The sequence below is a fragment of the Symphodus melops genome (genome assembly GCF_947650265.1).
Source record: "Symphodus melops genome assembly, chromosome: 13".
NCBI lineage: Eukaryota > Metazoa > Chordata > Actinopteri > Labriformes > Labridae > Symphodus > Symphodus melops.
The window spans coordinates 1054781-1076594 of NC_136703.1; the positions used below are offsets into that span (position 1 = coordinate 1054781).

At 43.0% G+C, this 21814-nt stretch overlaps 1 protein-coding gene across 3 annotated transcripts in view; it reads left to right on the plus strand.

Moving 5' to 3' along the window:
- Nucleotides 1–3416: 3416 nt before the first annotated feature.
- The window catches only part of LOC306833320 (uncharacterized protein), a 120733-nt gene continuing 102335 nt past the window's right edge, over nt 3417–21814 (plus strand). For all 3 annotated transcript variants that reach the window (XM_079358493.1, XM_079358494.1, XM_079358495.1), the window contains exons 1-7: nt 3417–3489; nt 5955–6085; nt 6213–6248; nt 6482–8231; nt 9966–10139; nt 11180–11353; nt 13229–13402. In XM_079358493.1, coding sequence (XP_079214619.1) covers nt 5986–6085; nt 6213–6248; nt 6482–8231; nt 9966–10139; nt 11180–11353; nt 13229–13402 — 2408 coding nt within the window. In that variant the 5' untranslated portion in view covers nt 3417–3489; nt 5955–5985. The remainder of the gene's footprint in view (nt 3490–5954; nt 6086–6212; nt 6249–6481; nt 8232–9965; nt 10140–11179; nt 11354–13228; nt 13403–21814) is intronic.

Genomic DNA, 21814 nt, shown 5'->3' on the forward strand with positions numbered 1-21814 from the left:
CCTGTGCGTTGTCTTGCACCGAGAGCATAAAACACTTTACAAACAAACATTTAGAAGGCAGCACAAAAGAATTAAAGCACAAAAAACAGGCTAAAACATGATTAAAGAGGTGTAATGATACGTGGTAGTGAGTGAGAACAGACAGGATGCCTCCCTGCAATAGTTTGTAACTTGCGCGGCGCACATTCAGGTGCACAGTGTAAGTGGCTTGATTATTCATAGTGTTTTTTGGTGAATTATTCTCACAACCTCAGAAACCATCGAACAGACACGTTGAATATTTCAGCATCAGACACAAAAGCATTTCATTATTGATGATTTAAATCTCTGGGTGTTTAACATCAAATATTATATACGCAGACAAACATTTAATGATTTGATCTGCTGGAATCCTCTGTTATATTCTCTAGATTGCGCGTAATAGACACCGGACAGTCTGTATTAATATATGTAGTCATACTATTTATTATAAATCCAACTCTGTTGCAACAGAGCGCGCGCGCGCGCGCGTGTGCGTGTGCGCGTGCGTGTGTGTGTGTGTGTGTGTGTGTGTGTGTGTGTGTGTGTGTGTGTGTGCGCGCGCAGTGGGGAAAGACGGAACGCGCGGTTTGGAAACAAACAGAAACACAAGCTTTACGTCTGTCGGTCCTCTATCCCATTAAAACTTTAAACTTTTTGTAGTAGCCTAATATATGTGCACGCATTAAACTGTGGAGTGTGTGCGCTGTTGTGCATGTTTGTGTGGATTACGTGGGCTGTGAACTCACGTCAGGAGAATCCTGCAGCATACACTGTATTTTCTATAACAACGTGAGCACTGGGCTGCATCTCTCTCTCTCTCTCTCTCTCTCTCTCTCTCTCTCTCTCTCTCTCTCTCTCTCTGCGCGGCACCGTAATACGTTGTACAGATTTGCCGTTTTTAAGAGCAGCTCCCATACAATGTAAAGGTGAATGATCGGCACTTGCACCTTCTACAAATTGTTTTTTAATTGATTGAATGTGATTATAAACTTTATATATGCTGATGTGTACACAGCACTCGCCCATATATGGCGAGCTGACACCTGTCACTCAGCAGGACGCCTGCTCCGGGTCTCTCTTCTCTCCTGAGGCCGTTATTCCTCTAATCCTGCCTGTTTCTGATCTCTATCACATCTAACAGGTTCAGAATAATAAGCCAGTGGACCATTATATGTAAAGGAATACATATTTTCTTCCTCTTTATTGACGGGAGTGACACTCGGATCCATGATTTTACATGTTAAACAGACGGGGATTCAGCGGGACTCCCTTATGTTACGTCACAGCCAAATGCGGAAGTAAAGAGCAAAGACTAAAACGTCTCCAGGAGACCCTGTGGGTTATTAATTTCAGAATTTCTTTAAAAACAGTATTGTTAACGTATTTTCCTATGATTAGTTAAGTTTTGTCTTTAACCTGCAATATGCTCTTTAAGCTTCGTTTCATTAAAACCGGAAGTCTCGCGAGTCTCGTGACGTGACTGCAGGTCAATTTTTTAGAACAGCATTTAAATGAATCGGAGCAACGATGTAACGTAGTTTTAAGAGGCAGCGTCAATCAAGTTATCATTTGTTGCAGCAAGAAAGGCAAAGAGGAGAGGAGAACTTTTTATTTTGAACTTGATTCTGTAGAAAGAGGATTTGGTGTAGTGTTCCTTCATTTTGAGACATTGTCACCATTTTTTTTTTAATGTATTTAGGTGTTTGGGGACCAAAACTGTAACAAGCTGAGAGAATGAGAAACAGTGAATGAGCCTATAGATGCAACAGATGTACAATAGAGATGTAAATGTAGCCTGGGCTGAAAAATGAAAGGACATGAATCAGAAGATTTGAAGTTCATGTTCAAGGCTGAACAGCATTTTATAATATTGTTTGGATGGATAAGTAAAACTGTGACTAAACTTGGCATTACAATTGTAATAATCATGACTCCTCTCTCTCTCTCTCTCTCTGTCTGTCTGTCTGTCTGTCTGTCTGTCTGTCTGTCTGTCTGTCTGTCTGTCTGTCTGTCTGTCTGTCTGTCTGTCTGTCTGTCTGTCTGTCTGTCTGTCTGTCTGTCTGTCTCTCTCTCTCTAGGCCACTTGGGAGTTGAAAGAGCCGGAAGCCCCTGGACCTGCCACTGCCTCCACTTCCAATAGAAAGTCAAGCCAAAAGAAAGGAGGGTCAGGTGTAGCCATACTTGAGACATTTGGCTTTGGAGGAAAAACTAGGGTGCTCGTTGACAGTGAATTGATCCGTTCTGACCAACCTGAATTTTTTTTTTGTTTCTGTCATTGATGCTGAAGTTTCGGCAATATTGGTTCTGTGAGCTGAAAGATCTCTAATAATCGTTCTGATTTATCGCTGTGTGCCGGTGCCTATGTGCCAGCCGCTTGAGCCAGGAGAGCACTTTGGATGTAGTGGGCTACTGTTAAAGCACTATATAATGCACACCATGTGCGTTGGGCATGCCGAATTTTTTTTGAATGGACTTCTTCCGACTACTCAAAGCGCTTTTACACCGCAGATCACACCGACCCATTCACACCCTTTCCCTCTGATGGCTGGTTATATGCCCATTTAGTAACTAATTCCATTCACGCCACATTCATACACCCCAGACGCAGCAGGGGGAGCAATTTGGGGTTAGGTGTCTTGCCCAAGGATACATCGGACATGTTGCTCGCAGGAGTTGGGGATTGAACCCTCAACCTTCCGATTGAGGGACGACGACTCTACCAACTGAGCCACAGCCGCCCGCCAGCCAGCTGTTTGAAGTGACCTCGCTGACCCCAAATCCTGCTTCGTCGTATAGACCATAGAGAGGACCGCTTCTTCAGGTGAGTTCGGCCCTCACGTCACTCATATCATGTTATAATAGCACAGGCATGAGTCCTAAATAAGTGATCAGGTGGGATATCCAGTAGTAGCCGACGTCATTGGGAAATAATTCCAGCATTAGGCTTTTTTTTTAAATTAATTGCTCCTGCTCATCTTGTGTTTTTAAACATTAAACTATCAAGGCCATGGATACTTAGTGCAATAAAAGTCAAACGTTTATTCAATTCATAAACTGAAGGTAGGGTCTACTTTATTTAAGATACCAACATTTGATTTAACATTTGATATGATTTATTACAGTAAAATAACCTAAATAAGAAGCACATACACACTATGTAAGCGACCTCTTAAATTACTATACAGTGTATGTCTATTTAAAAAATCATGTTTTTTCCATGTTGGCTATTTTAGCTAAATGAATATTTTCAAACAATCACAAATCTATTTGAGATATTCACAAATTGCATATGTTATGATTTCAGACCCAAGACAGCATTCTAGCATGTGGCTCACCTAGTCTTCTCGGATGAGGAGCTCAACAACTTGCTCTCTGCAGCCTTCCTTTACTTACTTCCTGCTGTTTCTTCATTCACCTCCACCTGTGCCCAGCCAAGCTGCTGCTCCGCTCACCTCAGGAAACGTGCAGGTAGCATCACTGCAGACTCCTCACAGCCCAGACACAAGCTTTTCAAACTCCTCCCCTCCAGTCGACGTTACAGAAGTTACTAAACACTGTAGAAACACACACATACACGTATATATTATGTTCATATTTAATGTTATACTTTTGTACATTGAGAGCACAGTTCACCAAAGACAAATTCCTTGTTTGTAAGCATCATGTCCAATAAAGCTGATTCTGATTCTCAACCCATGCCCAGTGGAAAATGGATGGATGAATAGATACAATTATATCAACTAAGGCTGAACGATTTATCGTTTTCTGATCGAAATCGCGATTTCAAAAAACGTGCTTCTCCCGACTGACCCAGGAGCTGTTGTCAACTAATTTACACACGCCATCTATTCTGCCCCTGTGTGTGTGCGTGACAGATAGCTAACAGTTTTCCTCCAATAAAGAAGCTGAAGTTTCTTTTGTCTCTGGAACCCAGCTCCTCGAGAGGGGCTGGACTCTCTACTTCTCTGGAGTTGCCCGCGGTGAGAGGCGGCGGGCTGGTGTGGGCTTGCTCATAGCCCCACAGCTCAGCCGCCAGGTGTTGGAGTTCACTCCGGTGATCTGAACCAGAGTGGTGTTCTGTTATTGGACTTCTGTGCTAGTCACAGTTTGTCCATAACAAACACCATGTTCAAGCACAGGGATGTCCATAAGTGCACATGGCACCAGGACTCACTAGGCCGGAGGTCGATGATAGACTTTGTGGTCGTGTCATCTGACCTCCGGCCGTGTGTCTCGGACACTCGGGTGAAGAGAGGGGCTGAGCTGTCAACTGATCACCACCTGGTGGTGAGTTGGATGCGCTGGCAGGGGAGGAAGCCGGTCAGACTCGGCAGGCCCAAACGTGTAGTGAGGGTCTGCTGGGAACATCTGGCTGAACCCTCTGTTAGCGAGGTCTTCAACTCCCACCTCCGGACGAGCTTTTCACAGATCCCGGGGGAGGCTGGGGGCATTGAGTCTGAGTGTGAGGCGGCTGGGATGAGGATCAGCTGGGATGAGGATCAGCACCTCTAAATCTGAGGCCATGGTTCTCGACCGGAAAAAAGGTGGTTTGCCCTCTTCGGGTCGGTGGGGAGTCCTTGCCCCAGGTGGAGGAGTTTAAGTATCTCGGGGTCTTGTTCACGAGTGGGGGGAAGATGGAGCGTGAGATCGACAGACGAATCGGTGCGGCGTCTGCAGTCAAGTGGTCGCTGTATCGGTCCGTCGTGGTGAAGAAGGAGCTAAGCCGAAAGGCGAAGCTCTCGATTTACCGGTCGATCTTCGTTCCTACCCTCACCTATGGTCATGAGCTTTGGGTCAGGACCAAAAGAACGAGATCTCGGATACAAGCGGCCGAAATGGGCTTCCTCCGTAGGGTGGCTGGGCGCACCCTTAGAGATAGGGTGAGGAGCTCGGTCACCAGGGAGGAGCTCGGAGTAGAGCCGTTACTCCTCCACATCGAGAGGAGTCAGTTGAGGTGGTTCGGGCATCTGGTCCGGATGCCCCCTGGACGCCTCCTTAGGGAGGTGTTCCGGGCATGTCCCTCCGGGAGGAGGCCTCGGGGTAGACCCAGGACACGCTGGAGAGACTATGTCTCTCGGCTGGCTTGGGAACGCCTCGGGGTCCCACCGGAAGAGCTGGAGGAAGTGTCTGGGGTGAGGGAAGTCTGGGTGTCTCTGCTTAGACTGCTGCCCCCACGACCCGACCCGGATAAGAGGCAGAAAATGGATGGATGGATGGATGGATGGAAGTTTCTTTGTCCAGTCTTTCATAAATGAAGCACTGTAAAACTAAACAGACATCAAAACATAAGTTATTCATCTCATAATATGCTAAACAACCGAAAAGTCCGCTAGCTTGATGCTAACGTCTATAAGAATTGGAATAGGAATGCTAGCGGTTAGCATCACAAATGTGACAATTGTTATCTCACGTTGTAACCTTATTAAACATCGTTGTGAGAAACGTCAGAAATTGCATTTTCTGCCAGAAAAATCGCAATTCAATCTTTTCCTAAAATCGTTCAGCCTTAATATCAACCCTTATGCATGTAATGTGCTTAACCATTAACCCGATTATGCTAATAACAATGAAACACACTGGGGATGATTGTAAGCTGATGCACCTGCAGCATGTTTGGGCATCAGGAGACATTGGGCCGGCTAGTTCTGGCACTAGAGAGTCTCCCAGGTTGTGACGGTCGTTGTTATTCAAGGTTGGCACCTACAAATAATATGTGGTGGGTTAAATTTGAGGAAAAAATATTGTAAGATACTTGATTTATTCTATTTCTGCGGTGATGGTAATAAATGGTAAAAAAAAAATTCATCTTCAAATAAACATGGTCTAATAAGCCCATCCAAAAAAAGCTATTTTTTAACTGCATAAATTAACTTAAATTACTTACTTACACGTGATTGTGATTTGTTTTTCTCTACATAATTTATGTCTCAAAGAGCTGAAACTCGTGGGGAAGCTGGAGGTAGTATGGCCACCGCCCAGAATGGAAGCGCTGTCGTATCGCCTCAGTTCACTGGTCCTATACAAGGAAATGTTCATATAAATAATAATGTCAGCTATCAACACGGTAAATGTTTCCTCTAACTTACTACATCTAATAAATACCTTCTTCATGTTTGTCTTCATAGTCTCAACATGTCCAATGAGCTAAATGTTCTGTGTGATTTAAAAGATGTTGCATGTTTCTGTTTCAGGACAGGAAACTACATCTGATCGTCCAGACAGTAAAGGTACTGATACCTGATTCTAACATCATTTGATTGATGATTGACTAATAGCTACATGGACATATCAAAGCACATCTTCCCCGTGCCACGGCAGGATCAAGTCTAAATTTGGTCTAGTTTTAGACTATACATTATTCATTTAAACTGCATAATGCCCTGTAATGTTTTGAATTTAGACTGCAGTACCGATTTGTATTTGATAACTAACGATTCTTCTTTTTTTCATTTTTTTTCAGAATATATCAAAAAGTGCCAAACTGAACTGAAAAGTTACCTTGATGAAAAAACAACGAATTTGTCTCAAGGCACAAGAAGAGATGGACCGACTTCTTTAAACAAAATCTACACGGAGCTTTACATCACCGAAGGCAGCAGTGGGGAGGTTAATACTGAACATGAAGTCAATGAATTACAGTTTAAAAGGCCTCCAAGTGTGGAGAACCAAATCAACCTCAATGACATTTTTAAACCTTTACCAAACGAGGACAACCCGCCGAGGAGAGTTCTGACAACAGGAATCGCTGGCATCGGAAAAACTGTCTCTGTGCTCAAGTTCACTCAGGACTGGGCGAGAAAGGAAGACGACCAGACTTTTGAGTTTATATTTCCATTCACGTTCAGGGAGTTGAATTTAATCAAAGATGAGACGTTGAGTCTCATGACGTTAATTACCAGCCATTTCGACGAAGTGAAGGATTTGAAAGCCTCAGACTACAACAATTTAAAAGTTTTGTTTATCTTTGACGGCCTGGATGAAAGCCAATCACCTCTAAACTTCAAGGGAAACAGGGTGTTGCGCAGTGTTACAGAAGACACGACGGTCGACATCCTGCTTACTAACTTAATCAAAGGAGAGTTAATGTACAAAGCCTCGGTCTGGATCACCAGCCGACCAGCAGCATCTGCAAAGGTTCCCCCTTATTGCATACACAGGGTGACAGAGGTGCAAGGCTTTAATGACAAGCAGAAAGAAAAGTACTTTCTGAAGGAGGTGAGTGACAAAGAGATGGCTCAGAAGATCTTGGAGCATCTTCAGTCGAAGCCCTTGAGAAGTCTCTACATCATGTGCCACATTCCCGTCTTCTGCTGGATTTCAGCCCAGGTTTTCCAGAGTCTTCTGACAGAACCTCACAGAGGTGAGCTACCAAAGACTGTGACTGAAATGTACACACACTTCCTGATCGTTCAGACAAAGATAACTCACGAGAAGAATTATGAGGGCAAAGAAGCAGACAAAGAGTTGATCATGAAGTTGGGAAAGCTGGCATTTGAACAGCTGCAGAAGGGCAACATCATCTTTGAAGAAAAAGACTTGACAAGCTGCCAAATTGATCTGACACATGCTGCAGTTCATTCAGGAGTTTGTACGCAGATCATCAAAAAAGAACGAGGTCTTCACCATCGAGAGATGTACTGTTTTATACATTTAACTGTTCAGGAATTTCTTGCCTCTCTGTACGTCTTAGAAACCTTTATTGATAGTGGAGAAAATCTACTTCAAAGCCAGAAGTTCGGGAGAAGTCAAAGAAAACTATCCTCCCTTCACAAGGAGGCCGTGGATATGGCTTTAGAAAGCACAAATGGACAGTGGGACTTGTTCCTGCGCTTCCTGCTTGGTTTATCTCAGGAGGACAATCAGAAGCTGATTCAAAAAGACCTTGGATTTAAAGAAGGAAGTCCAGGGAGCAACGAGGAGACAATCAAGTACATCCATAAGAAGATCAAGAAACTGTCTCACGCTCATCAGAGTATCAATCTGTTCCACTGTTTGAATGAGCTGGGGGACCAGTCTCTGGTCCAGCAAGTCCAAAACTACCTGAGGTCAGGAGACGTTAATAAAATGTTACCTGCTCAATGGTCAGCTCTGGCCTATCTGCTGCTGATGACCGACGACGGCTTGGATTTCTTTGACCTGAAGAAGTACTGTAAATCAGATGACGTTCTGCAGAGGCTGCTGCCTGTGCTCAAAGTCTCAAAGATAGCCTCGTAAGTACTGAGCCCCACGAAACCCAACTTCTGTAAATCTCTGGTTGTGTCATCTGAACATTGTTTTTTCTATTTTAGGTTGAAAGACTGTAATCTGGGCGAAAGATGTTGTACATTAATTTCATCAGTTCTCAAACTGAAGTCCTGTCGTGTGGAGGAGCTAGACCTGAGCGGAAATAAACTTAAGTGGACTGGAATGAGGCTACTCTCTTACGGTCTGGAAAGTCCAAACTGCAGACTCCAGAAGCTCACGTAAGAACATCCAGGAACACCATGAATACTTTCACAGGTCTATACACTCAAACCAAAGCACCTTTTTTGACCAAAGATCCCCAAAACTAAAAAGCCCTGTTTCCACCGAGCGGTTTGGTTCATCTCTATACGGTGCACATTTTGTGGTGTTTCTATAGACTTTCCCGGGAAAGATTCCCAAATAACCGATCCGTACCATCCTACCCTTTGGGACCCTTCCGTTGGGGTGCCACGAATATCGAGCCGGCCCGAAAAGGTGGAGCTAAACACTGCAGTTCGCTGTTTGGTCGAAAAAATAATCACTTCCTGTTTGAAATCGGCAAACAAAACCCCGCCGTGTTTAAACCATACAGAGCCGATTGTTTACGTGTGTATTTGTCCTCGCCGCTCACAGCCTTCTCTGAAACAAAGCTGGATTGAGTTCTTGTAATAAAGAGTCACATGACAGTGACAGAGGAGATGATCTGCTGGATGTCTCCAGCGTTGGTTTTGTTTGTGTCGCGTTTTTCTCCTTTGTTGAATTTATTAGTTATCGGTTAGCTGTTAGCGGTTAGCTGCTGTCATGTGATGCTATTACGTAGCGGCTATTGGCAACCGGCTTAAACGGTGGCTGTGGAAATACAAACGGGATCAGGCTTAATCAAACCAAACCGTACCAAACAGTACTGATCCGTAGTGGACTGCTGTGTGGAAACAGGGCTAAAGATTCAGGGACTTCTCTTTGAGGAACTAAAAGGTTCCTGTTGTTGTTAACAATGTAAGAGAGACGAGTGTTCAGAGTGTCACTCCCAACATTTCACCAAACACTTTTTTAGGAAGATAAATGACATTAACCCCTGCAGTTAATTTAAAAGTTGTAATACAATTAAGGGACAGGTATATTTCTTTATAACATTTGAACTTATTTGAACATATTTTTGATTGTGAATACACAAGATCTTTGTAGGGATAATTTTAGAACTGTATTTCTGAAAAAGATTCACAGTCACCAGAGTAAAAATATTACATAATCAAAGATAGTAATGGAAAACAAAAAACAAAAAGTGAAAATACTTTTTGGCCAAACAATTCAAACAAATTAACACTAAGCTTGTTTTTACCAATTAATCCTAAAAAACTGTTTTTCCTGTCAGGCTGGCTGATTGTCAGCTTTCAGTAGCCAGCTGTAGTCATCTTGCATCCTCTCTGAAGTCAAACCCCGCCCACCTCAGAGTCCTTGATTTGTCGAACAATCAGCTCAAAGATGCCGGAGTCAATCACCTTTCTGACTTCTTGAAGGAGCCACTTTGTAAGCTGGAGAAACTGAGGTGAGTCTTACCCTTAGATTCCACATCATGTGTGTGCACCAGGCTGCTGTGAGCTGTGGTTAGGGTTAGGGTGCTCAAAGTCTCAAAGATAGCCTCGTAAGTACTGAGCCCCATGAAACCCAACTTCTGTAAATCTCTGGTTGTGTCATCTGAACATTGTTTTTTTCTATTTTAGGTTGAAAGACTGTAATCTGGCCGCTAGATGTTGTACATTCATTTCATCAGTTCTCGAACTGAAGTCCTGTCGTGTGGAGGAGCTAGACCTGAGCAGAAATAAACTTCAAGACCATGGAATGGAGCTACTCTCTGACGGTCTGAAAAGTCCAAACTGCAGACTCCAGAAGCTCACGTAAGAACATCCAGGAACACCATGAATACTTTTACAGCTCTATACACTCAAACCAAAGCACCTTTTTTGACCAAAGATCCCCAAATCTAAAAAGCCCTGTTTCCACCGAGCGGTTCGGTTCATCTCTATACGGTGCACATTTTGCGGTGTTTCTATAGACTTTCCTGGGAAAGATTCCCAAATAACCGATCCGTACCATTCTACCCTTTGGGACCCTTCGGTTGGGGTGCCACGAATATCGAGCCGGCCCGAAAAGGTGCCGCTAAACACTGCAGTTCGCTGTTTGGTCGAAAAAATAATCACTTCCTGTTTGAAATCGGCAAACAAAACCCCGCCGTGTTTAAAGCATTGACTGTAACATGATGATTGTTTATGTCTGTATTTTTTGTTTGTGTAGCATTTTTCTCCTTTGTTGAATTTATTAGTTATCGGTTAGCTGTTAGCGGTTAGCTGCTATCATGTGATGCTATTACGTAGCGGCTATCGGCAACCGGCCTACCAAATAGGGCACGGATGGCTGTGGAAACACAAACGGGATCAGGCTTAATCAAACCAAACCGTACCAAACTGTACCGATCCGTAATGGACTGCTGTGTGGAAACCGGGCTAAAGATTCAGGGACTTCTCTTTGAGGAACTAAAAGGTTCCTGTTGTTGTTAACAATGTAAGGGAGACGAGTGTTCAGAGTGTCACTCCCAACATTTCACCAAACACTTTTTTAGGAAGATAAATGACATTAACCCCTGCAGTTAATTTAAAAGTTGTAATACAATTAAGGGACAGGTATATTTCTTTATAACATTTGAACTTATTTGAACATATTTTTGATTGTGAATACACAAGATCTTTGTAGGGATAATTTTAGAACTGTATTTCTGAAAAAGATTCACAGTCACCAGAGTAAAAATATTACATAATCAAAGATAGTAATGGAAAACAAAAAACAAAAAGTGAAAATACTTTTTGGCCAAACAATTCAAACAAATTAACACTAAGCTTGTTTTTACCAATTAATCCTAAAAAACTGTTTTTCCTGTCAGGCTGGCTGATTGTCAGCTTTCAGTAGCCGGCTGTGGTTATCTTGCATCCTCTCTGAAGTCAAACCCCGCCCACCTCAGAGTCCTTGATTTGTCGAACAATCAGCTCAAAGATGCCGGAGTCGATCACCTTTCTGAGTTCTTGAAGGAGCCACTTTGTAAGCTGGAGAAACTGAGGTGAGTCTTACCCTTAGATTCCACATCATGTGTGTGCACCAGGCTGCTGTGAGCCGTGGTTTAGCTCCGTCTGACAGCCGGGGACAGCACAACCCTACTGATCGGTTAACTTTGTTTTTCAGCCTGAAATGCTGCTCCCTAACAGATGACAAGTGTTTGGCCCTCTGTCGCCCCTCCTCTCTCAAAGAGCTGGACCTGACAGACATCCAGCAGTTCATCTCTGTCACTGTCATGTGACTCTTTATTACAAGAACTCAATCCAGCTTTGTTTCAGAGAAGGTCGTGTGCGGCGCTCTCTCAAAGAGCTGGACCTGACAGACATCCAGCAGTTCATCTCCTCTGTCACTGTCATGTGACTCTTTATTACAAGAACTCAATCCAGCTTTGTTTCAGTGAAGGCTGTGTGCGGCGAGGACAAATACACACGTAAACAATCGGCTCTGTATGGTTTAAACACGGCGGGGTTTTGTTTGCCGACGTAACACGGGAAGTGACGATTCTTTCAACCAATCAGAAGACTGCAGTGTTTAGCTCCACCTTTTCGGGTCGGCTCCACATTCTTGGCACACCAACGGAAGGGTCCCAAAAAGTGGGACGGTACGGATCGGTTATTTGGGAATCTTTCCCGGGATTAGTCGATGCAATCGCCACAAAATTTGCACCGTACCGAGACGAACCGCTCAGAGGACCTAAAAGGTTCCTGTTGTTGTTGTTAACAATGTAAGGGAGACGAGTGTCTAGTGGAAGGCTGAACGATTGATCGTTTTCTGATCGAAATCGCAATTTCAAAAACCTGAACACGTGATCGCCAAAGCCACGGTTCTTGGCAGTGCTTCTCCGGACTGACTCAGGAGCTGTTGTCAGCTAATTTACACACGCCGTCTATTCTGCCCATGTGTGTGTGCGTGACAGATAGCTAACAGTGTTCCTCCGATGAAGAAGCTGAAGTTTATTTGTCCAGTCTTTCATAAATGAAGCACTGTAAAACTAAACAGAAATCAAAACATAAGTTATTCATCTCATAATATGCTAAACAACCGAAAAGTCAGCTAGCTTGATGCTAACGTCTATGAGAATTTGAATAGGAATGCTAGCGGTTAGCATCGCGAATGTGTCAATTGTTATCTCATGTTGTAACTTTATTAAACATACTCAAAATAAACAATGCAATATCTGAACATGAAATGACGCTCACAGGCAAATGTGTCAGTCGTATGGCTAGAAGAAAATATGGAGACATTGTTAGCTTCTCTTGTTGCATAACTTCTGTGAACTAAGTCACCTACGGCAACCCCAAAGGCCCAAAATATATATCAACACTTATGACCAATGTCTGTAAAACTGACACTAAAAACAAGAACATCACACCGTCTGTGTGTTTCTTCTTCATAAATATGAAATTATTCTTCACTTTAGTTTTCATTATATTAATTTAGAGTTCTGTCATTTAAAGTTTTAACTGGTATGATGTCATTTCCTGTCATGTTTGTAAATGTTACTGTACATTGAGAACATTGCACAAGCTTGATTTGAAGAAAATCGTGATAAAAATCGAAATCGCGATTTCTGCCAGAAAAATTGCAATTCAGTCTTTTCGTAAAATCGTTCATCCTTAGTTCAGAGTGTCATTTAAGGAAAGAAGACTTTAAGCAAAATGTTAGAAGAATTAAACTGGTTACCTCACTCCCAACATTTCACCAAACACCTTTTTAGGAAGATAAATGATATTAACCCCTGCAGTTAATTTAAAAGTTCTAATAAAATTGAGGGACAGGTATTGTATTGTGACTACACAACATCTTCGTAGGGATAATTTTAGAACTGGATTTCTGAAAATAAAAATTATTAATCCTAAAAAACAGTTTTTCCTGTCAGGCTGGCTGATTGTCAGTTTTCAGAAGTCGGCTGTGGTTATCTTGCATCCTCTCTGAAGTCAAACCCCGCCCACCTCAGAGTCCTTGATTTGTCGAACAATCAGCTCAAAGATGCCGGAGTCGATCGCCTTTCTGAGTTCTTGAAGGAGCCACTTTGTAAGCTGGAGAAACTGAGGTGAGTCTTACCCTTAGATTCCACATCATATGTGTGCACCAGGCTGCTGTGAGCCGTGGTTTAGCTCCGTCTGACAGCCGGGGACAGCACAACCCTACTGATCGGTTAACTTTGTTTTTCAGCCTGAAATGCTGCTCCCTAACAGATGACAGCTGCAAGTGTTTGGCCCTCTGTCGCCCCTCCTCTCTCAAAGAGCTGTACCTGAGTGACAACCAGCAGACGGACTGAGGGGAGGAGCTGCTTCGTGATCGGCGTTGCCGTGAGATCCAGCGGTGAGTTTTATATCACAGGAATGCTGAAGATCATATTTACAGTCATATGTAGTAAACTTCCAGGGAGCCAAATGTGAGCCAGAACCAATGAAAGGGTGATAATCAGGCGGAAGAGGATTAACTAACACTAAATAGAGGTCTTGTTTTGAATTCCTATTTTTTATGTCCATCAGGTTGCCAGAGAAAACTTTGGATCACAAAATGACCGGTACTCCAGGACCACCGGTGGCCAAAAAAAAAAAAAGTTGTGAGGGTCCACACAGTCCGATGATGGAGGGACGTTGGGTGGTAGTAGCTCCTGATCAATTCACTGCAGGTTCCATCAAAGTAAAGTTAGACCAGAACTGAGCAGTTCAAAGGAGTTAAACAATATCATGGTTTCATTTTGAAATAGAGTTCATATTTTATCTCATCCAACCCCGTCCCAGCTTTTGGGCATTTTTAAAGCCGCAGCGTCCAGTTTTGAACTGGTCAGGCAAGGCAGCTGACCTTTAGCCTCGTCTTCCTGAAGCCATCAATCTTCTAGATGAGTTTCCCATCGTGGGCATTCGACTTGAACTCCTGCAGGTGCTGCTTGTGACGACTGAGCTAAGCGGCTCTGAACTCCAGGACACATGATTGACACAGAAATGTAAAAATGAGGTAAGAATTAATGTAAAAAAAAATAAAAAACGGACTTCATTAAATGTTTATTATATAAAACTGGCTTATTTATACACTACAGAGTTGCAGCTTGAAGAGGAAAATTGAGAGGGGAGGACAAACACTGTATGTAACCGGGTCCTGGTCTTTGTATTGAAGTGTATTTTACATGCAACACAATGTAAGATGAAGAAGTATGTGACTTGTAAGTGTGCTGCTAAAATGTGAACTTATGTTAAAGCAATCAGTGGTCTCAAGTAGAGCTTGGTTTAACACCAAAGAGCATGACGTGGTTTATTTGAGGTCGATTCCTTAAGACTGAGTAGGACAACATTTGGGTCTAAACAGGAGTAAACAGGTGTTGATCCCGAGGAAGAGATAATAAAAGTCAACCCTGCATGGAATTGTAAATCTTAAGGACATAAGTTCAGAGTAAGTTTAAGGAGGGTAACAGTTGTTGTCTTGGATGGTTTTCTGTTTTCTTTGACCAATGCTGTATAAATACTAGAGTCTTTCTTTGTTAACGAGGGTTCACATTTGGCTGGTGACTCTCCCAGGTATCATGGCTAACCTGGACTGATGCTGTTTCTTGTCTTTGTAAATACATTTCTTACATAACAAGCAAGTCAGTGTCAGCGGCTATTTCTTCATCATCTACACATCATCGTCAAAGGAGGAGGACTTAAGAAACTACAGTATGTAGCTGGGTCCTGGTCTTTGGACTGTATGTATCTGGGTCCTGGTCTTTTTACTGTATATATATCTGGGTCCTGGTCTTTCTACTGCATGTATCTGGGTCCTGGTCTTTTATATGCATGTATCTGGGTCCTGGTCTTTGTATGTAGCTGGGTCCTGGTCTTTTTACTGTATGTATCTGGGTCCTGGTCTTTCCACTGTATGTATCTGGGTCCTGGTCTTTCTACTGCATGTATCTGGGTCCTGGTCTTTGTATGTATCTGGGTCCTGGTCTTTCTACTGTATGTAGCTGGTTCCATGTCTGGTTCCTTCTCCTGCTCTTTCTTTCTCTCTCCTCTCCTCCTGTCTCTCTAAAAAATAAATATTGTAACTAATGTCTTGTGTCCTGCCTGTCTGTATACTGCTACTGGATGACTTGAATTTCCCTCAGGATCAATAAAGTATCTATCTCTCCCTTCAACTTCTTCATCTCTCTCTACTGTCTCATTTTTAAAATGAAAAGTCTCAGTATATTACTGAGTCATGATTACTATATTATAATGCCATGTTTAGTAACTTATACATCCAAGGATCTAAGGATCAAATACCTGTGGGTAAAACTCACGTGTTCTTTAGTTCACTACAGGAAGGGCTGATGGCACCAGTGGTCATGTAGCTCACAGAAGAAGAAGAAGAAGAAGAAGAAGAACATGTGAATAATGGCGGTAAACACGGAGGACGATAGAAAGACGGCTCAGAGCTTTTCAAAGTTTGAGAACGTTTGAAAACAGATTGAGAGTAAACTGTGTGCAGTCAAACTGTCCTTTTATGGTGAGCTCACTGCGGAAATACACGAACACCGGAAACACCCTGTAGCTGCAATGTAAAGTCATTTTTTTATTTACACACACACACACCCTCCATCGACTCCACGATTAAAGATCTGATTGGTCAGTGGGCGGAGATTTACCTTCTCTTGAACCAGTTCGACGTGCTTCAGTTTTCCGTGATGATACACAGGCAGGAACCTCGCTGACCGCAAATCCTGCTTCATGGTCCAGAACCCAGGCTACCTGTAACGGTGTGTCCCACAGGTGAAAACGGTGTTATCGAAGACCGCTCCATCAGGTGAGTTCAGCACTCACGTCACTCGCGTCATTTTATAATAACAGATAAAGATCATAAAAGTCAAGTCTCAGCTTTGTTCAAAATCATCATGAACAAAAACAAAAGTCACAAATGAAACTACAAAAAAGGTAAAACGAACATGACTTTATAAAATGCTTAATAAACAAGTAAACAAGCTTATTCACAAACTAAATGCACTTTATATTTGATTACTTTAGTTTGTCCATTTTAAATTCATTTAGATATCAGGTGTTATAGACTTTCTGTAATGACTTCATGTGTAATGTTAATTAACTGTTGCAGATAGACACCAAGGACCGCTGGGAGAGAGTCAGCGGCAGTTATGGGAATTCTCTTTTGGCTCCCAGTTGGCTCTTCAGATTAATTTACTACCAACAATAATGTCAAATTATGCATAATATGAATTACTAATGTAAAAACACACTTTATCAAATGTTTATTCTATAAAACTCACTTAAATACACTCTACAGGCTTGAAGAGGAAAAAAGAGAGAGAGAGGGAAAAATACAAGCAGCTCCCAAGCAGGGCCGTAGCCAGGATTTTTTAAATATCGAGGTCAACATTCAAAATACATTTATTTTAGGCAAAATTGTTTTGTGTGTCTTTGTATGAGTGTGTTGCTTCAATCGTAAAATAAATATTTGTAAAACTATAACTAAAGTATTTGAGTGTGCGTGTGTGTGTGTGTGTGTGTGTGTGTGTGTGTGTGTGTGGTGTTGATGCCTTACAATAAACAACTGAGATGATCTCTAACTTTATATTAAGCGTTTGGTATACAGTAGGCCAGGGGTGTCCAAACTTTTTTTCTTGCGGGCCAAAATTGTCTCGTTAGAATCGCTCACGGGCCACAGGGTTTGTTTTTTTAATATTGGAAGGAACTTTTTGTATTTTGACCTCTTCAAAAAATAATGTAAATACACAATCACTAATTGCAGTGGGAAAAGAAAACAAAGAATGAATTATGCCATCTGATGAGGCCTGGTGCCAAAATCTTCTGATTCTTCGATTTGAAGTCAAGGGCCACAAAAAATCCACTCAATGTAAACATATTTTGTATTAAGGTCGTTAGTAGCACTTTTGGTTTCATAAACTTGTAATAAGATGTCTATGTATATTTTTTTGATTAGATTATTGTTTGTTAAAGGTATTTTCTTTGAGATATCGAGTGTGCTGTTCGTGTGCGAGCCAAACAAATGAATGACCAGCATTTATTCTGTTCCCGTTCAGACGGACTTGTCCCGATAATAAATTGCCACGTGAAAAGACCAGCAAGCCTCCCGCTCCTTACTCTTTACACAACGCAGAGTTGAGGGGTTTATTGAACCAGCCAGATGAGCGTGGTTACATGTGTCCTGGTCTTTGTATGTAGCTGGGTTCTGGTCTTTGTATGTAGGTAGGTCCTGGTCTGGTTCCTTCTCCTGCCCTTTCTCTCTCCTCTGTCTGTTCTACCTCTTCATCGCTCTCTCCTGTCTCATCCTCTGTTGAATTTTTAAAATGAAAAGTCTCATACTACTGAGTCATGATTACTGTGTTGTAATGCCATGATTAGTCACATTATAACTTATTAATGGAAACATTCAAATAATAGACTGGTGTAGTTTTGAGTCCTAAAACCAGGAAGTGAGTTAGCATTTTAGCACCATGGGTTCTTAACTCTAAAAGTCAATGGGGATTATGAATGTGTTTGTGGATAGACGCCTGAAATAAGGTCTGGAGAGATGTTGATGTTTTGTTAGACGAGATAAACTACGTTAGCTAAGACCCCACTTGTGAATTTTACAGTTTTTACGCAAATTTTAAACGGCGGTTGCTAACGAGTAGCTAACTGAAACTACAGTGGTTGTCATGGAGACACTACACGTCATCACGCCAGGAACTCTCTCCCTAATCCTCCTTACAGCCTCTAGTCATGTTTTCAGTGTTCCTACAAATATTAGGTTAATAGACAACTTATTAAGCTAACGTTTCACTAGCTTGTCAAATCCGATGATTAGATCGATGAAGCATAACGGTCGTGACGTCATTACAAACCGACCGCGGTGTAGTTCGCTAGAGCATAACGTTAGCTTTTTACTTCTCTCGGTTGCATTAACTCTTCAAACTTCATATAAATGTTCATCTGTAAAGATTATCCAGCTGAACAAGACAGCCATGCATCAGAAACGTGTGTTTGACACAGAGCTTATTTTCTGCAATGATCCAAAATCCAATTCAAAAATCCCATAGGCGAATTTTCGAAGAAACCACTGGCGCCATTTTTTCGTGTTGGCCTACAAAAATACGTCATTACTATACCAGTCTATATTAACATTATAAAATGCTGTCAGTGTTGAAGGCTGAACTTGGCCTTAACATATTCTGATCCTTTCCACTTCCTTTCATTTTCCAGCCTCGGATGCATTTACATTTCTATGTTTTTTATTGCAGAAATTAACATGTTTACTTGTTTTTTTCAAGGAATTGTTTTTCCTACATAATGTCTCAATCAGCTGAAACTCGTGGGGAAGCTGGAGGTAGTATGGCCACCGCCCAGTATGGAAGCGCTGTCACATCGCCTCAGTTCACTGCTCCTATACAAGGAAATGTTCATATAAATAATAATGTCAGCTATCAACACGGTAAATGTTTCCTCTAACTTACTACATCTAATAAATACCTTCTTCATGTTTGTCTTCATAGTTTCAACATTTCAAATAAACTAAATGTTCTGTGTGATTTAAAAGATGTTGCATGTTTCTGTTTCAGGACAGGAAACTACATCTGATCGTCCAGACAGTAAAGGTACTGATACCTGATTCTAACATTCTTTGAGTGATGATTGATTAAAGCTACATAGACCTATCAAAGCACATCTTCCCCGTGCCAAGGCAGGATCAAGTCTAGATTAGTCAGCATTTGGTTCTACTTTTTGGAAGGGACGTACTCGAGCTGATCCTGGGATATGTGGTCGGGGGCTTTATGCCCCCAATAGGGTCTCCCAAGGCAATCAGGTTCTAGTTGACGGGTGGGACAAAAAGAGGTTCAAAGTATCCCTATGAATAACAGAAAAACAGGGACCATGACGCCGGCCGGTATGGCGCAGCCGGGGCCCCACCCTGGAGCCATGCCTGGGCCCAGGACTTCATCCCGTATGGCTCGGCCAGGCTCAGCCTGAACGGGCAACATGGGCGCGTCCTCCTGTGGAGCCACCACCCACAGAGGAGACCATAGGAGTCGGGTTCAGTGTGAATCAGGCTGCAGTCGAAGGCAGGGGCCTCAGTGACCTGATCCACAGTATCTGCCGCCTTGTGGGGCGGTATGGCCCTGTGGGGCGGCTGTAGCTCAGTAAGTAGTCATCTCTCAATTGCAAGGTCGATGGTTCAATCCCCAGGTCCAGCAAGCAACATGTTGGATGTGTTCTTGGGCAAGACACTTAACCCCCCCCATCCAACCAGCTCAGGATTGCCAAGGGCAGCTCCCTCACTCAAAGTGTAAAGACCTAATTTCAATAAAGTAAATCTTCTTTTTCGGTTGGGACATGTAAAGTGCTGTTGTGCAGGAGGTCTAGAGGAACTGGGTAGATATAGTCGAGCTTGGGCTCTGGAACCCAGCTCCTCGAGAGGGGCTGGACTCTTCACTTCTCTGGAGTTGCTCGCGGTGAGAGGAGGCAGGCTGGTGTATCTTGCTTATTGCCCCACAGCTCAGCCGCCATGTGTTGGAGTTCACCCCAGTGAACGAGACGGTCGCATCCGCCTTCAGGTATGGGACAGGTCTCTGACTGTTGTCTCAGCCTACGGACCGAACAGCAATGCGTACCCAGCCTTCTTGGAGTCCCTGCTGGATAGTGCTCCGACCGGGGACTCCATTGTTCCACTGGGGGCTCACGTGGGCAACAACTGTGAAACTTGGAGGGGGGTGCTCCGAGAGTATGGGGTCCACGCCCTTTGCTCAGGGCTGTCCGTTCCCTGAACAACAGGAGCAGGAGTCTCGTTTGCATTGCCGGCAGTAAGTCGGATCTTGCCTTCTCCGGGTCAGTGAGGAGTCCTTACCCCAGGTGGAGGAGTTCAAGTTTATTGGGGTGTTGTTCACAAGAGGAGGGAGGATGGAGTTTGAGATTGACAGACAAATCGATGCGGCGTCCACAGTAATGTGGTCACTGTCGGGCCGTCGTGGTGAAGAAGGAGCTAAGCTGATAGGCGAGGTTCGTTCCTACCCTCACCTATGGTCATGAGCTTTGGGTCATGACCGAAAGAACAAGATCCTGGATACAAGCAGCCAAAATGAGCTTCCTCCGTAGGGTGGCTCTGTGAGGAGCTTGGTCACCAGGGAGGAGCTCACAGTTAAGCTCTCTGTAATGTTTAGAATGTGGACTGCAGTATCCATTTTAAACACTAGGTGTCAGAGCTACATAATGCTCAAAGCTGTATTTGATAACTAACCTTTTTTTTTGTTTAATTTTTTTTTTTCAGAATATATCAAAAAGTGCCAAACTGAACTGAAAAGTTACCTTAAAGAAATAACAAATTTGGTTGAAGACACAAGAATAGATGGACCGACTCCTTTAGACAAAATCTACACTGAGCTTGACATCACCGAAGGCAGCAGTGGGGAGGTTAATACTGAACATGAAGTCCATGAATTACAGTTTAAAAGGCCTTCAAGTGTGGAGAACAAAATCAACCTCAATGACATTTTTAAACCTTTACCAAACGAGGACAACCCGCCGAGGAGAGTTCTGACAACAGGAATCTCTGGCATCGGAAAAACTGTCTCTGTGCTCAAGTTCATTCAGGACTGGGTGAGAAAGGAAGACGACCAGACTTTTGAGTTTATATTTCCATTCACGTTCAGGGAGTTGAACTTAATTAAAGATGAGACGTTGAGTCTCGTGAAGTTAATTACCAGACATTTCGACGAAGTGGATGTTTTGAAAGACTCAGACTACGACAATTTAAAAGTTTTGTTTATCTTTGACGGCCTGGATGAAAGCCAATTACCTCTAAACTTCAAGGAAAACAGGGTGTGGCGCAGTGTTACAGAAGACACGACGGTCGAAATCCTGCTTACTAACTTAATCACAGGAAAGTTAATGTACAAAGCTTCGGTCTGGATCACCAGCCGACCAGCAGCATCTGCAAAGATTCCCCCTGGTTGCATACACAGGGTGACAGAGGTGCAAGGCTTTAATGACGAGCAGAAAGAAAAGTACTTTCTGAAGGAGGTGAGTGACAAAGAGATGGCTCAGAAGATCTTGGAGCATCTTCAGTCGAAGCCCTTGAGAAGTCTCTACATCATGTGCCACATCCCCGTCTTCTGCTGGATTTCAGCCCAGGTTTTCAGAAGGAGTCTTCTGACAGAACCTCACAGAGGTGAGCTACCAAAGACTGTGACTGAAATGTACACACACTTCCTGATCATTCAGACAAAGATAACTCACATGAAGAATTATAAGGGCAAAGACGCAGACAAAGAGTTGATCATGAAGTTGGGAAAGCTGGCGTTTGAACAGCTGCAGAAGGGCAACATCATCTTTGAAGAAAAAGACTTGAAAAGCTGCCAAATTGATCTGACACATGCTGTAGTTCATTCAGGAGTTTGTACCCAGATCATCAAAAAAGAACGAGGTCTTCACCATCGAGAGATGTACTGTTTTATACATTTAACTGTTCAGGAATTTCTTGCCTCTCTGTACGT